Genomic DNA, 16,336 nt, shown 5'->3' on the forward strand with positions numbered 1-16,336 from the left:
TGCTTGTACACATAGCGGTTGTCATAATGTACATGTGATGAAAATGTCACTTTTGTGACTTAATGATGTCACACATTACAGATGCACCAGTATGGGGGTTTTTAGATGAGTTTCATCATTGCAACCACATCTGGATGTTGTTTAGTTTAAAACAATGCATTGCAGCTGTCAGCTAGCCTCCTGGCTGCTGAAGGCAGAAGCAGCAAGGGGCCCAATTCTTTTTTTTTTTTTTGGCGGAGCCTGCCCACCTCTCCCGCAGCTGAGGGAATTGCTGCTGGTGAGACAACCGGCTCCTGAGCTGTAGAGAGTTCTGGTCCTTCCCTCTGTGGTGGCGGTGCCCCTAGGGCCACTCGGGTGGGCTACTAGCAGGCTGGCTGTCACCCCAGCTCAGAGGCAGCACCTGGCCCCATCCAACTCTTCCCTGAGCCCACCCAGGGAGCAGCTCCCAGTAGGCTTCCAGCACGCAGACTTGGGGAACAGTTTGTTGAGAACCCCTGGTTTAGGTAATGGCTCTCTCTTTTCAGTCCCCTTTGTGAATCTCTCTCTCATCCCACTCTTCTGAAAAGCATCAGCTTTGTCTTCCTTATTCACTCTTTCCACCAGCCTCCCATACAATCGTTTTAGTTGAGATTTTCCATTTCCCTCACACTGACCCTGGAGTACACCACCACTGCAGAGGGAAAGACCAGTGCCCCCTGCAGCTCAGGGGCTGCTCAGCCCACCAGCAGCTTGCTCCCCAGCTGCAGGCAGGCTCCAGTTCTGACCAAAAAGAGGATCGTGCCCCTCACCATGACAGAAAAATTGCTTTAGGGAGTTTAAAAGTCCCCAGAGGCTCCTGTGGTGTGGTTAAATCCAAAAGCAAGGTAGAGCTGCACCACTGCAACCCCTCTGGATCCATCCCAGTGAATGGAATACCGAAGGAGTTATTTTCCCAAGTGTCAGCCTCCTTATCACCTGTTAGGCACCTGGGAGAGGGACAGTGTTGCTTTCTACAAGGGAAGAATCTGCTTAGTCAGTGATCCTGGGATCCAGAGAAAACTGGGACAAACGTTTGGAACCTTGGCACCATCATATGAAAAGGCTTTGATGGAGCTGTCTGGGGTGAGGGGCATAGGCAGAGGGAGAAAAAAAATTGTGGGGTGGGGGGAGGGGGCCTGAGCACACACTCCCCCGACAGGAAAGTCTTTGGGAAAAGGGGAAAGGGCTGTGGAGGGAGTGGGCCTGGGACTGGGCAGGGATCAGGAGTGAGTGGAGCCGAGCCAGGCCCAGGATCAGGGCTGGGGCCTGCTGCTCCCATGCAGCCACCCTTTCACCCATGCCTGGGGTCATTGCCTGGTGCCAGTTCTCCCCACAGCAATGAATCCGCTGCCCCTGAACCCCATACTGGCCCCAGTTGCCCCCCTGCACCAGCCCTGGCTTCACACTGCCCAGGAGGGCTGGAGTGGGGCCAGCCTCGGCTGTGCCACTGGGCCAGAGGGGACAGAGCCCCTGGGACCCCCGTGCCCACCCCGAGTCATCGTTGCTCTCCAGGGGCACAGGGAGGGAGTGGTGGCTTCTGCTGCTGCACACATCCCAGGAGCACACAGGGGGCATGTGCCTTGGATCTGTGCAGAGCAGGGCAGGCTGTTGCCCCCCATGCCTCCTGGGGTGCAGATAGCAGCAAGGGCCACATCTCCCAGACGATCCACTTGCAGCTCAGTCCCATGCTCTGCTGGCTTTGCAGCACCTGCCCCTCCCCTAGCCCCACTCCCTCCCCACCCCTGCTGCACCAGAAGCCCTCAACCTGGCTGCCATGCAGGCCTGCCACTGCCCTGCATTTGGCAGGGGCTAAGCCCCATTAACCTTCTACTTCTGTTGCCTATGGTGATGGGACTAGCATTACAACCTGGCCTGATGAAATACCACATGCAAGTTTGGAAAAAAACTGCTGAGTCTGGCAAGATGCAAAATAAACTGGAGGAGAGAGGTTTTTCTTGACAAACTGTAAGGTTGTTTTAATAAACCTGACCCCAAAAAGGAGAATTACTTTGCTTAAAACAGCTGGGTGCAGTTTCTGAGAGCCCTAAAGAAAGAATCTAAGGCTACAGCTACATCTGAGGCCACTAGGGATGCGCCGATAATGAATTTTTTGGCTGATACCAAGAGCTGATTATTAACCAGTCATATTGGCTGATATCAATCTGACAGCCGATATGCAGTCAGGCAGCTTGGAGAGCAGTGTCCAGCCGGTAAGCCTGTGAGGAGGAAGGGGCATGGTGGAGAGAAGGGACAAGGAGGGGGCAGATCAAAGCCCCATGGTGAGAGAGGGAGTGGGGTTAGGGCAGGGGCTGCCCAGCCAGGGTGGTGAATGCAACCCTAGAAGCAGAGTGGAGCCACAGATGGCTCATCTGGTGGGGATGGAGGAGTTGACTTCCATGCCTCCCCTTGGGGTGCGCACAGCAGTGGGGAGGCATGTACTCCCCAGATTTGTTTGCTAGGTAAGGGTGGGTTGCCCTGTGTGAGCTCAGGTCTAGAGGCTATGGCAGCCTCTTCCCAGCAGGGGCTTGTCTAGGGCTGCATTCAGAGTGGGTAGGGGTAGGCAGCAGCAATGGCACAGGGAGGGATGACTATGGGGTGGGCTAAAGCCACCCCAAAATTTGCAGTATCCACCCTTTAGCCACTCCTCCCAGCACTGCCACCCACCCCACTCCCAGCCCTGGCCCAGCGCCCCCTGCCCACACTGGGGAAAGGCTGATGAAGCCCCTGGCCCCAAGCCCACAAACAGGCAGCCCACCCTTGCCCCATGCACAAATCCAGGGGGCACATGCCCCCCATGCCTTCCCCAGGCATGTGCGCAGCAGTGAGAAGCTGCACCTCCCTCTCCCCCCCAGTGCCCCTCTGTGGTCCCTGGATGAGCTGCCCATGGTTCCACCCCACTCCCAGTGGGGTCACACTCAGCACTCTGGCTAGGCAGCACTTATCTCAGACCCACTCCCTCCCTCACCGTGGGAGCCTCAGTCTACATCCCCACACCCTTTCCATCTCTCATGCCCCTTCCTCCCACAGACTTACTGGATGGACACTGCTCTCCAAGCTGCTTGGCTATATTCCTAGTTATGTGAATGCTGCAGCTGTGCACATGCACTCAGCATTTATTGGTGACATTATCAGCTACACTGAACAAAAATAACTGATTGCTGATAATCAATTTCCCTTTTATCAGTGCTGATCCAATATGCCACCAATATATCAGTGCACCTCAAGAGGCCACACTGATCAGACTCTTCCAGTCCTGTAGCTTGGCAGCAAAGAGAATGGCATTTCTAAACAGTCCTTCCTGGTCCAAATCCAAATGGATACATCATGAAGTGAAAACTAGTTCCAGATTATAAAAGACCAGATAAATACTTGAGGATGTCCCTCATGTTGCAACATGCAGACATTTCTCCCCAGGCTACATATATATTCTATTATTTCAACTCATCAGTCAGAAACACTGCCCCCCCTCTGCAATTTCTTTGTGAAATAATAGGAAAATGTAAAATCTAGATATTCAAAGAAGCACCAGTAAGGCTATTACCATAAACTGGATTTGTTGTAATTTACAATTTAATATGATTTGGATAATTTATCTGATCCTAAACATTTATTTAGCCAACCATTATTTTACCATACCCACTTCCAAAAATCCTTCCATTGTATTGCCAAGAATTTTAGAGATAGCAACAGGCACTAGAAGCCTGAGCTCTCCTTGATGTCCACAGGAGTACAGGCAGTCTTCAACTTACTACATTTCAAGTTACGTTTTGCACTTACAACATTTATAAATTGACACCCTGTTTCAACTTTGACATCAGTTTTGACTTTACAATGCTTGATCTGATGCAACACCATGCCAGCGAACAAGTTCACTGAGTCGCTCATCTCCCTGGAGAACATCTGTCTAAACTTCCTTGGATGCTTTCTTTAAGAAAGCAGACAAGACTCCAGAAAAACCTGCAGCCAACACTCCTGAGAAGACTCCAGCCAAGAACCCTTCAAAAAGTCCAACCAAGAGTCCTTCAAAAAGTCCAGCAAAGTCACCTCAAAGAAGTCCTTCCAAATCAATGATTGCTATTTAAAATATAAATACATTAATTTAGCTATATTACTCATCTATAATTGATTGAATACAAAATTATGGGGTATTTTTAGTGAAAATAGGGTATCGGGCCTTGGTTCAGGAGCCACTCCCCTTTTTATAACATTGTTTCTTATGAGAAAATTGGTTCTGAGTTACAACATTTTGACTTAAGATGCGGTTTTCAGGAATCAATCGTGTCGTAAGTCTGAGGACTGCCTGTACAGTAATGCTCCAGTTCTTGGGGGGTTTTTTTGATATCCTAGAAAAACAGTACTTGGTAGGATTGTATGGCAAATTCCACAGATAGTTTGCTAGCATGATAAAGCACTATATGCTAGTGCTTAGTGGGCACTGTTTTTAAATTAGACAAATCCATTTTTTAAAAATTATTTCAAAACTTGGCAGAATGGGAATATTTGCCAAGTGGAAAGGGGCAAATATAGACCTATGGGAGATTGCTTTCAAAGTTGCAGAGAGGAAAAACAAACTCCACACTATCATATACAAACGTAAATGTCTTTTTAAATTACTCTCAGCAATATTTCCTGACACTGAAAATCAGCATTTTACTTGGAATTGTGAAAGATCACCATTTATACATATTTTATCACTAGTTATGCATTTCCTATCCTACCACACACTTCTCCTAGCAGAGTACTCTGTTCACATCTGGGTCTGTTTAACAAGTGATTGGAAACTTAGCCTCCTGATTTCCCGTTAAATATGAGGCACAGGAAAACAAATAGCACTTGTTTTTCAGTGAGTTTTGTCAGTCTTCCAAAATCTAGTGCAAACCATAGAACTGCCTGTGGTTTGGTGGCAGAAACCCAAAATATGTGAAGCATATTTTCTGTCAAATAAAGGGAGTAAACTAACTTTTGGCAGAAATATTAAGAATATAAGTTTTTTTCTTTTTCTTCTTAGAAATGCATAAGTGACTTTTAATTGCTACCTTTATCCTGATACCATTTCTTCACTAAACTAAGCTTTTTTTCTAAAATCTCAGCAATAGCCCAATTTGTTTTAAATTTATTTTTACTGCTTTTGTTTGCTCCTCCATTTTTATTAAGTTGAATCATATGCAAAATTCCATTAAAGTCATTAGGGCTGCTCATGTGACTAAAATTACTCACTTGTATGAGTTATTCCAGGCCCATTTATCCTTATTCAGTAGGATTGCTTGTGCAAGTACTTTTCAGAATACGTGTTAAAGGATTGAGTCTTTAAAAAGCACGTATAAAAATTTACAGATTAGAATAAAGGACACCAGTAGCATTTGTATAATGGCTTTATGAGAAAGAGAGAGTGTCAAAGAGATGAGTCTTGTTTCTTACGTGATCTAGTTCTCATTTCTGGGCTCAGAATTTTCACTTGTCTAGCAAAGATCTTCCTAGGCTTCAAAATGCAAGAGAGCTGCTACTTGTAACACAGGCTTTCTCCACCTGTAAAGCCCACCTTTTGGCAGGTCTATAAATCTCATGGCTTTCTGCCAGGATAGTATTTTAACAAAGTACTTCATCTTTTTTTTTTTGTTGTTGGTAAGAGGGTACTTTTGGGTTCTTCTGAAACTTATTCCAAAACAGCAGTATAGGCAAAACATTTTCTATCACTTGGATATTCCTTTGAGAACTGCTTTTTATAAAATTCCCAGGGATTAGAGTCCAACCATTCCAACAATGTGGGAAGATGTTCTTAACTTCTTTATTATCCTCTTCCTCATTATACTAATTTTCTATTAATGTGTGACAGGGGGCCATCTCACCCCACCTGGATCCCTTCTACTCAGGGGGTCTACTCTCCACCATCATACTGAGCTGCCAAGCTCCCTGAGCCCTTTTCCCTCTCGGGTGTGACCCCTTCTAGGACCTTTGGTCACACAGACCCTGGCTGCACCTCGAGGCCAGTTGGAACCCCAGGCCCCTGGTTCTGGGCATCGCTTGTGGTGGGTGCTCTGGCCGTTCAACCATTCTGGCCCTAGCCCCAGCACTGACCAGTCAAAGGTTTCTCCAGTCAGGTTAATGAGCCACTTGCCCTCTCTCTCTCATATGGGTCTGCCTTCTCAGGCCCCCTCCACACCCAGCTCACTCAGTCTCTAAGGCTGGCCTACACGCAGTCCTTCAGGCCCACCTATGCGACCCCTATTCTATGCAGCCTTCTCACACACCATCACTGAGTCCACTACTGTGCCCCCTCACTGAGGCTCTCAGCCTGACACCCCTTGGATCTCAGACTTGATGGCATGCCTGTCCCCTCTATGGGCTAACCCACCAGGTTGTGGGGGCTGAGGCTATATGGTGCCCCATCCTTGCCTTTCACTAAGGAGGCACTGGTGTGGCATTTCCTAGGAACCACCCTGCCACAGGCAGCTCCACCACACCATCCCCCCTGGCAGGATGTAGATTTAGGTCATTCCCCAGGACCAGGAGCCTCCTCCATCCTCACAGTTCCTACCCTTAACCACCAGGTGTTCTGGGAGCTGCAGCTCCAGCTGGTGATGTTCTCTCTCTGGCTCCCTGCAGCAACGCTTGCTCAGCAATGAGGGCCTGGGTTTATAGTGAGGCTGCTCAGCCCCATCCTCCAATCCAGGAGCCCCCTTCCAGTCATATGCCTGCCTCATTAAGCTGTGCCACATCGCACCAGCCAGCTGCTCCATAGCCTGTTCAAGCTTCTTACAGTGGCAGGAACCAAAGGTGCTCTGGCAGATAATGAAAATAAAAAGCAATAGCATAGGCACAAGGTATGACACCATACAGCCTCTCTTTCCTACAGTCACATCAGCACACTACAGTTCTGAACTTTGGTACTCTTGATATTCCAGTCCAGGGATTCTTGAGTAGAGAGCAGGGTTAGTGTGATATGTAAAAATCTACCATCAAGACTAGAATGACTAGACATTTGTAACGTAATTGAGGATCTTAACTAACTTCTCCAAGGCAAAGTTACTGCACTATTCCATCCCTAGGTATCACAGAATCTGAAAATATTTAATAGCCCCAAGTGTGCTCATCATCAGCAAAACACTGAACATTTTTTTGGAGAAATTATAGCCATATTTCCTCTACCACCAAACTGACCTACGTGAGCAGTACCTCATTTCTTTTTCTATGAAAATGTTTGAAAATAAGCCTTTCACAATAATTTTCTTTAAAAGGGGTCAAGTCCACAAGTCATCATGTTCACTTTATTTTCCCCGACTCCTACACAGAAATTGACCAGTTGCCTCTGTGCCCACACAGCTCCAATGGTTAATCTTAGCCTGAATGCTGTTTCTGGAAATAGCCAGTAGAACTACAGGCACAGAGCACACTTTGAAAAAGCCATCCCCCAGGAGGAGTCTCAGTCTTAACTAAACTTTTAGCATGCAAATAAATCATTGGGATTAAATACCAAAATAAAAAGTATATACATAAAACAGAGCAACAGTAAGATAACATGGGCCATCTTACCTTTCTGTACAGCCCTAAGCACTCACCCTAGATACAAAGAACAAGGCAGTACCATCTTCAATACAGCATTTATGTTGACTTCACCTCTTAGGAGTTAGTCTTCCTCCATTCTCTTTACAGTGAAGATACCTATTGGCTCAAATTCTACTTTGGCTTGCTGATAGTGCTCAGTATGCATTTCAGTGATTTAGCCTATATCTTCATTTTAAAATGAATAGGTTATGAAGCCAAAAGAGAGCAGAACCTGATTCTGATTCATACCATGCCCACTATACTCACATGAGAGATCTGCATGTGAGAACAGAAAAAAGTAAGTAGTAAAATGTGGGCAAGAGTTTAGGCTAACTCTGTACAGAAGGTATAGCCCAATCATGATTGTCTTTTTGGTGCCAAAAGTGGGTGGGGTTTGCCATGTTCATCACTTGTCACCCCTGTACTGACCTCTGGAACCAAAAAGGATGGAAAGAGGGAATGGAGTTTCTGACCACCCCCAACTGGGAAGTAATTGCAAGGGCCAGCAAGAAAATCAAGCCTGCCAAGCAGATAGCCCTATAACAGCAGAGGTCAGAAATGCTGTGGTGGTATCTGTAGGGCCAGACAATTTCCTTCCTGATTCAAAAGGCTGCTGCTGCTCCTCTAAAGCTTACAGTCAAGTTCACATTTTCAAACCTTTCTTGGGAACCGTGAGTCTGGGAACATGTTTTTGCATAAAAGTTTAGATTCTCAACATCTTCATATGAATCTGGCGATTGAGACTGAGTACATTCCTACTGTGCTTATGCCCTAATTAGGTTTGCCCAAATTTGTGAGCCCCACTGAGCTAACTCCAATATGCCCAACACAAGTGCATTTAAAACATCAGCACAGTCTTCTCATAGCAAAGTCTCATTTAGCGTCCCAAGTGAATGGAGACTACTATGTGGGGGCTGGGACAGGGACAGCAGCTCTCCTTCCCACCCCAACAATCCAAGCCAAGGGGGTTTGGAGATGTAGGGGCAGAAAAAGAAAACACAAGTGGAAGATAGAAAAGATATATGTTGGGGAGGAGATGCATGTGTGCATGCATGCACACCAGGGAGAAGGGTCAGAATGGAGAAAGTGCTTTCAGGGCAAAGCTAAAGAAAACAGCAGCTCACATTTCACTGAATACTATGGCTACTAGAGTCTTGCACAACAAATGACCAGCTGTGCCCTTTCCTACAGTGGCACAGCTACTTACTTCCAATGCACTCCTGCCAGCAAGAGTATTTGCCTGAGGAACAATGACCAGAATTTCCCACTGGCCTATGCCCCTTTGTATTGCCCACTAATACCTTAAAAGCAAATTTAAGCTGTCCATAGATATCTTGCAGCTAGAAATAATGTTTAGTTCTGTTATTATAAAAGAAAATAACAAGGCTGTGACTCTAATAAAGCAGACTCATCATTAGACATGATGTCATACATTAAAAATCTAATCCAAACAATCAGTCTGTTTCACTACAAATAGCAAGCTTGAATGTCCTGGCAAACTGCAAAGCTATGATTTGCAAACAGTAGGTAATAATTGGATCTTGCAGCATAACCAGCACTGTAGCCTTTTTCAGAAACATAAATGACTTCACTTTGGTCTTTTCCAGCATTTTAATAAAACCTCATATCAGAAATAAACCTTGCATCATATGCATGAGAAGTTCACCTCATATATATTTGTGTCCTGGTGAGAGAACACAGCTAGCCTATACCCATAATACTTCCCATTGCTTTGATGTTTTTAGCATGATAGTACTATCAGGCACTCTAATCAGGACTGGCAATCTGTTATAGGCCACACAGCTTCTCTGACTTGAAGTGCTGCTAGAGTTAATAACTACACAATATGCGGATTCTATAAAAACAGATTTGTTCATGTGTTCACGTGTTTGCGTGCGTGTGTGTGTTTTAATTCACACAACTAGCAACTGGGCACTTTCTCAAACTGCTTTCCCATGTCCCCTAATTTCTCCCCAGGGCCCTATGCCGAAACTTGATCTCCAGTTAACTTTGTTTTAAATATATGCTTACATTTTTTCAAAATGAACACCATTAACCCCACATGCTGTTTTACAGAGCGGTGACGATAGACCAACAAACCGTATACTCACAAAGAAAAATCTTTGGATTCCAGATGCTAGTCTTTCTGGTTTTATCTTCCAGGTCAGGGGCAAGGGAGAATTAAGAAGGAACACCAGAGGCTTTTGATGAATGTGCACTGATGAAATAGGATTCAAATGCAATGTGACCTGCAGAGAAACAAAAGACATGTGAATACTCCTCTATGAGCATCTAAACCAACATAAACACCACTTGAAGTGCATAAAGGGCATAAAGTGGAATTTGACACTGTTAAAAAGAAGTGACCATAAATATATCACGGTTTTTAGGATTCAGATCTTTAGATTTGGGATTAAGAGTTAGCTTAATTCCAAACTGTCAGTCACCAGAACAAAGATAACAAAGAATGAAATAGTTAACATTTGTGCTGTGTAGTTGCAAAGCGCTGCTGAAGTGTTTAAGAAAACCCTGACAAACACTGATCAAAAAGTATCTTGCAAAAAGGTCAAACCACTCAGTTGAGAGCTAGAGAACAAGGAGATAAACAAAGAATTGCAACCAGCAAATGGAACTCAGATTTCTGTTTTCTAGATGGAAGGCTAGAGATGGGCCTACATCTGGTGATGTTTGTGGGATTTAATCACACTTCAGCAGTTTAAAAAAAACGAACACCGTGTCCAGTAGCATAAGATGACAGTACTACAGCAGCCCGTCCCTTTCCAGGGAAGGCATATAAAGGCATACAAAAATAGAACAGAATAGGATTTTTAGGTTGTATTTACAGGAAACCCTTGCCATTCACGGATTCGCCATTCGTGATTTTGAATATTCAAACTCACCCTCTCCCCATACATGCTCTTGCATGCTCCCACCTCCCCCCACTGCCAGTGTTGGCAGCATCTGCAGGAGTTCCACGCTTGCCACCACCGTGCTCCTGACATATTCGCAGATTTCACCATTCACAGGGATCTCTGGAACATATCCCCCATGAATGGTGAGGGTCTCGTGTATACTATTTCCTTCCCAATCCCAGGCCCACTGCTGAGGAAATAAGCCACACCTACTTGCTCCTTGTCAAATCAGCCATCAGTCCTGAGCGCCTCCTGCCCCCCAGCACCAGACAGCCTGAGTACAACCATGTGGAGGGTAACACGCATGTCCATTCTATGCCACTCAGACCCCTCCTAGGCTATTGTTATGGTCTTGGGGGCTAGAGACAGACATTCAAAAAGCCGGAGCCTGAACTGATTCAATCTTTGCAGATAAGTCTAACCTGGCTAGGCTGAACCAGTTTGTAACTGGACAGACATTCTCTCTGGACTGAGGAAATTCAGGCACATGCCTGCAGTGGCTCAGGCTAGAAGCCAGGAGGTGCTAAAGTAGCCCTCCTTTCCTTTAAACAGTGCTGAGCTGAGGGGGGGCACTCATTAGAGAAGCGTATAAACCTCCACCCTGACTGCACTGTCCCAGGCTTATACCTGCTTGTTGCTCAAGGGGTGGGAGTGCTGCCAGACCCCAGCCCCCTGCAAGCACTCTGAGACAAGGGCGGGGGAGGTGTGCAGTGCATGCATCTGATGATGATGATACAGAGCTTTTCAATCTCCCTGCTTCTTTATACTGTCTGCAGCAAACTGACAGGTAAGCAAGCCAGCAGGAAGCTGATAACCGTGTTTATCACCCCCATCAGCAAAACCTCTCCTGCAAAGCCTCTCTCTGTTAGTTAAAAAACTCTTCTTAAACAACTTACCAGCTAACCTGATTAGCTCCAAAAAGCCCTTCACTGTTCTGCCTGCCAATCCCAGTGAAATGGAAGACGCCCACAGACACGTCTCGCCATTAGTTAGTTTACCACATGACTACGGTTTGTGGGGCTGGGGGCTGTGCTGTGGGAGATGGGAAGGGGGATCCCTGCTTCAGCAGCAAGCAGCGGGGGTAGGGTGGAGCAGGGGGTGATCCAGACAGATCCTGCTGTACCTGTAGTCTCTGCCAGAGCTCTGGCCAGGGAGCAGAGGGGAGGGGCCAGCTCTGCTGTGGAGCAGAGAGCCCTTCCCAGTCCAGAGAGCATGCTGGAATGCTGGGGGACTTTGGTTTATCTTAAACCAGCAAGATGTCTGGGACAGACATTGCATAAACCAGTTTGAGTCAAATCAGTTAAGTCTGATTTATCTTATTTATTTTCTGATTTATCTTGCTTATTTTTTAGGTTTCTCTCAAACTGGTTTCAGCCATTTTCAAACTGTTTTATGTGCACAGAACACCGGTTCTGTTACAGGTTTAAACCAGTTTCTGATCACTTAAACCAGTTTATGTGTAATGTCTTTCCCTAGCCAGGGAACCAGAAAGGACCACATGGAAACAGGCATAATAGGTAAGAGTTTTCAGTGATTTCCATAACAAAATAATAGCCATACCCTTACACCTGCAGAGGACACCAAGGAATAAGAAAAAAAAAGTTCACTTTTACTCATGTGGTATTCAGTTTAAAAGAGTATGCTAGTAGCAAATTACAAGAAAAATCTGAAAGAAAATTAGAAGTCTTTGGAAAACTGCAACTGCTCCTATTATTTGTTGCATTTATCTTTTGCATCAGCAAACTAGTGGACCAGCTGCCAAAAGCGAATAAATTGCTATTACAATAAAACAGAAATTCTCACTGTACAAAGTGATCAGTGAAAGCCAGATCCCAGGATATTGGTATGAGTATTACAAAGGAAAGGGTTTTTTTGTTTTCTTCAGATCTGCATATCTGTTCTAGCCTGTAATCCCCACAATGAAAGTCAAATCTAGGTCATACCCATATGATTGAGGAATAGAATCAAGATGGCTATTTCCATCTACTCAGTACATTGCAAGGAACTGGCAAACTTCATGTAGCTTATCATCATAGCTTTGTGTATAATTGGATATTTACCACATGCAGTTAATTACACCAAGACTTTCCTAAAATCTGCTGTATTTTGTGCTACACTTAAATTATGTTGGTCTCAACTAGATTGCCATAGTGATAAAACTGAAGACTGCTAAAAACACATAGCAGGAAGTATGGGTGACCTCAGTGACATTGCCTACATGTTTTATAGCTTGCTAAGAGTGGTTCTGATAATATCAATTAGTCAAATCATGAGGGAAGAGCAACAAAATGAAATGATGGAGTGGGAGTGATTGTTGAGCTTGTACTGTGTCAACTGATGCTGGGTTAGTGTCCAAAGCAATTTTTTGATGCCGCCATCTTGGCTCCACAAGATCCTCATGCAAAAACACTGCAAAAAAACAAACAACCCCTGAGTTAGAGGTGAATTCCAAGGTCGGTCTCAAAGGATAAGTGCAGATGTTTAAAAAGCATCTGCATCTGCATCCTGGTTTAGCTTATCACACTTTACTCAAAGCATGGTGAGTTAAAACAGGAGCCAGCCAAATAGACGTTTGCTGTTTGGTGGAGGGGCTCACAGCTTGTCCATATTGGCTGCTGGGGGTGCTCCCAGTCCTGTCCCGTTCCCCACGCCCCCCAACCAGTGGCTGTCAGTAATGGCTAAAGGAGAAGGAAAGGGACATAATCCCCTGCTGTGAAGGTCCCCCTACAGCTTGCTAGCTGAGGACTAGAGGGGAGGGTGCTCCCCTTACCCCCCAGCCTCTTGAACACACACACAAAACAGCAAGCTTGGGTTTCTGTTGATTAACCTTACATCCCAGGTTTATTTGCCATTTTAAACTCTCTGCTAGTTTAAAATGTTTCCACTAATTCTTGTGATCTTGTCATCACTGCTGTTTAGTAATGAACAGTTTAGGGTATTAAATACATTTCTCTTGCTCTTACTTTGCAAGGGAACTAAGACATGAAACAGGAGGACCCAAGCAATAAGCACAAATATTGTTTACCAAAATTCAAGTTACGTCCTTTGCAAGACTGGTCAGGCAAGCTTGTGTTCACACTTTTATTGAGTTTTTCTTTAGGCTTTGAGTCAAAAAACATATTTAATATCAAATGCCTAAACTGTATAGTCTCAAACAAGAAAAATAATCAAATATTCTAAACTATCTTCACAAAGCAGAGGTATAAACAAGTAGGGGCAAATCTGGCAGGATACTGCAGAAAGCAGGTTTGTTTGTTTTTTGCGGGGGGGCAGGTGGGAGAGGGAGGGAAGGGAAGGGAAGAGGGGCGATGCAGGAATCTTTCTTATGCCAGGAACTCAAAAACAGTCCCTGGCTGTTGCTGCTGCCACCACTTCACTTCCTTGAGCTCTTCCGCTTAAAACAGCAGCACCCAGGTATCTGTGCACTGGCTACTGCTACAGTAAAAACAATGCTGTAAGGCTGGTTCTTGCTGTCCAGTCTGGACTCCATGAGCATACAGGACTATTTTGTCACCTACTTCTCCCTAAGTTAGCATTCAGGGCTGCTGCCCCTCTTGCCATTGTTATGCTACTGTCACATAATGAATATATATGTGATTTTTCTCTGTCTTAGATATATTTTTGGTACCATTTCCACTCAGAAATGACAACCAGTTCCCATAAATGAAAGGCTATTGCCTACATTAAGTTATTTAAATTCATGATTGGTCCCCTCTGACCAATTTTATTTAGAGCAATGCATTAAAATTCTCTTATGGTGAAAAGTTAGGAAATATATTTGAATAGTCGAGACTCAAAAAAATAAATTACTAGCTCCCATCTTCCTATCATTTTTTAATGTAGAATGCTAACTTGATATTAAGGAGGAGTTCCTAGCAGAAATGAATACAATTTATATTCATACAATATAATTCATTAAATGCAAATACAAACTTTTCTACTGAAGACAATTTGCAAGAATTCTTGTTATTTAGAACCTCTGAGATTTGTAAAAGAAGTCAAAGAACCATAAAATTGCTTTGACCAAAGCAGTTTTTGCCAAGTTTTTCTAATGGATCCAGCAAATTCCATCCCTGCAAAAAACAGTATGAGTCCTATGGGCAAAAAGTAATGAAGACAGTTTTGGTTATCTACAAATGAACATATACAATTGTATTCAAAACTAACAGGCCTGGACCACATAATAAAGTACACAGCCCACCTTTTGTCTAGATCCTCTGAACAGTTTTGTTTACCAATTAAGTCATGCAAAAAAACAAGATAAATGTTTTGCTAAGAAACAGCCCTTTGTGACTCGACATATCTTAAGAATTCTTGGCTGTTATTCCATTACCGTTCTGTCTATTCATTCATATTTTATAATCCCATTGTTCAATCTAGGTTTTTCCAAAGGTGGAAATGCACATGGATCGACATCCTTCTAGCCACAATGTCCCTTACTGTGCAGGGGAGGAGGTGCTAGATATGGTACTTGACCTATTCCCAAAAGAAAAAGCAGGACAATCCTTTGGAAAAAAGTCACAAGATATCTGCACTGAAAATGATTTTTTCACAAGCAAAAAACCTTTCTTTATGTGAAAATTTGCAAATAGTAATCAAGAACAGCTCAAGCATGTATTGCTACCCTCTTCAAACAGAAAAATACCTCACAACATGAAATTCAGAACTGGCAGCTTCTTAGACTCATGCCTAGAAGAAACAAAGTGAAAGGGAAAATACTTCTCTATTGGCCTTGGTTACAATGTTCCACTAGGCTAGGGACAGAAGTTACACATAAACCGATTTAAGTAATCAGCAACTGGTTTAAAACTGGTTTAAATCAGTAACATAAGTTCAATGCACAAAAACCAGTTTCAAAATGGCCAAAACTGGTTTGAGATAAACGTGGTTGAATATAGCATCAGACTTAACTGATTGAGCTCAAACTGGTTTATGGAACTTGTGTCCCAGGCGCCTTCCTGGTTTAAGTTAAACCAGAATCCCCCCAGCACGCTCTGCAGCCCTAGGCTAGGCTGTGCTCTCTGCTGCAGTGGAGCAGGGCTGGCCCCATCCCTCCGCTCCCTAGCCAGAGCAGGGGCGGGGGTGTGGCCAGACACGGCATGAGGTCAGGGAACGTGATGGGGGCAGCAGCCCCTCTCATGGTTTCCCATAGAACACAAGCCTCTTCCGAGTGTGGGGCTGCGCTGTGGGAGGAATCAGGGTGGGAACAGGGTTGTCAGAGCTGCCACAGACTGTGTGGGGCCCTGGTGCCATCACTTACCCCATGCAGTCTGCAGCAGCTTTGCCCACCCCACTCCCAACCGCAGCACAGTCTTCCCACTGGGAATAGGCTTGTGGTCCTTGGGAAACCATTAAAGGGGCTGCTGCCCCTGCCTCAGTCCCTGCCCCCTCACCACTCCAGCAACAGGGGCATGACCAGAGGCTGGCCAGCAGGGCCCCCTTAGATGAGCGTGTCTGACAGAGAGGGAAGAGAGAAGCTTAATACATTGCCCACCCTGCACAGGGACCAATCAGTGGTGACGGCAGCAGTCACGGGTGGCAGACCCCGGGTGTGGTCCCCCAGGCGCAGAGAGGGTGGTAGGGGTAAAAAACCTCTCCCTGCCCCCTCTGCCTCAGGGGGCCATGCCCTTGCCCCTGCCCCTGCCCCTGCCACTGCTGCAGCAAGGGGGAAGCACCAGGAGGACCCTGGCTCAGGTCTGTGACAATGGGACAGGGAGGTGGGAATTGATCCCCCTCCCTGGCCAGTTCATTTGAGGCTACTGCCGGGCCTGGCCACACCTCCCAGCACAGCTTTTCTGTAGTTGAGCGCTGCTCTAGCGCCTTCTGGCATTTGGCCTAAACCACTGTAGGCATATGTCTACATT

The 16,336-nt window shown here is 45.3% G+C and overlaps 1 protein-coding gene across 5 annotated transcripts in view; it reads right to left on the reverse strand.

Annotated features, from left to right (window-relative positions):
- TGFBR3 (transforming growth factor beta receptor 3) overlaps nucleotides 1-16,336 on the reverse strand; it is a 198,949-nt gene that overhangs the window by 63,620 nt on the left and 118,993 nt on the right. For all 5 annotated transcript variants that reach the window (XM_090046671.1, XM_090046672.1, XM_090046669.1 and 2 more), the window contains one exon: nucleotides 9,672-9,809. In XM_090046671.1, coding sequence (XP_089902797.1) covers nucleotides 9,672-9,809 — 138 coding nt within the window. The remainder of the gene's footprint in view (nucleotides 1-9,671; nucleotides 9,810-16,336) is intronic.

This window comes from Crocodylus siamensis, chromosome 5, assembly GCF_052110815.1.
Source record: "Crocodylus siamensis isolate JL-2025a chromosome 5, ASM5211081v1, whole genome shotgun sequence".
Lineage (NCBI taxonomy): Eukaryota > Metazoa > Chordata > Crocodylia > Crocodylidae > Crocodylus > Crocodylus siamensis.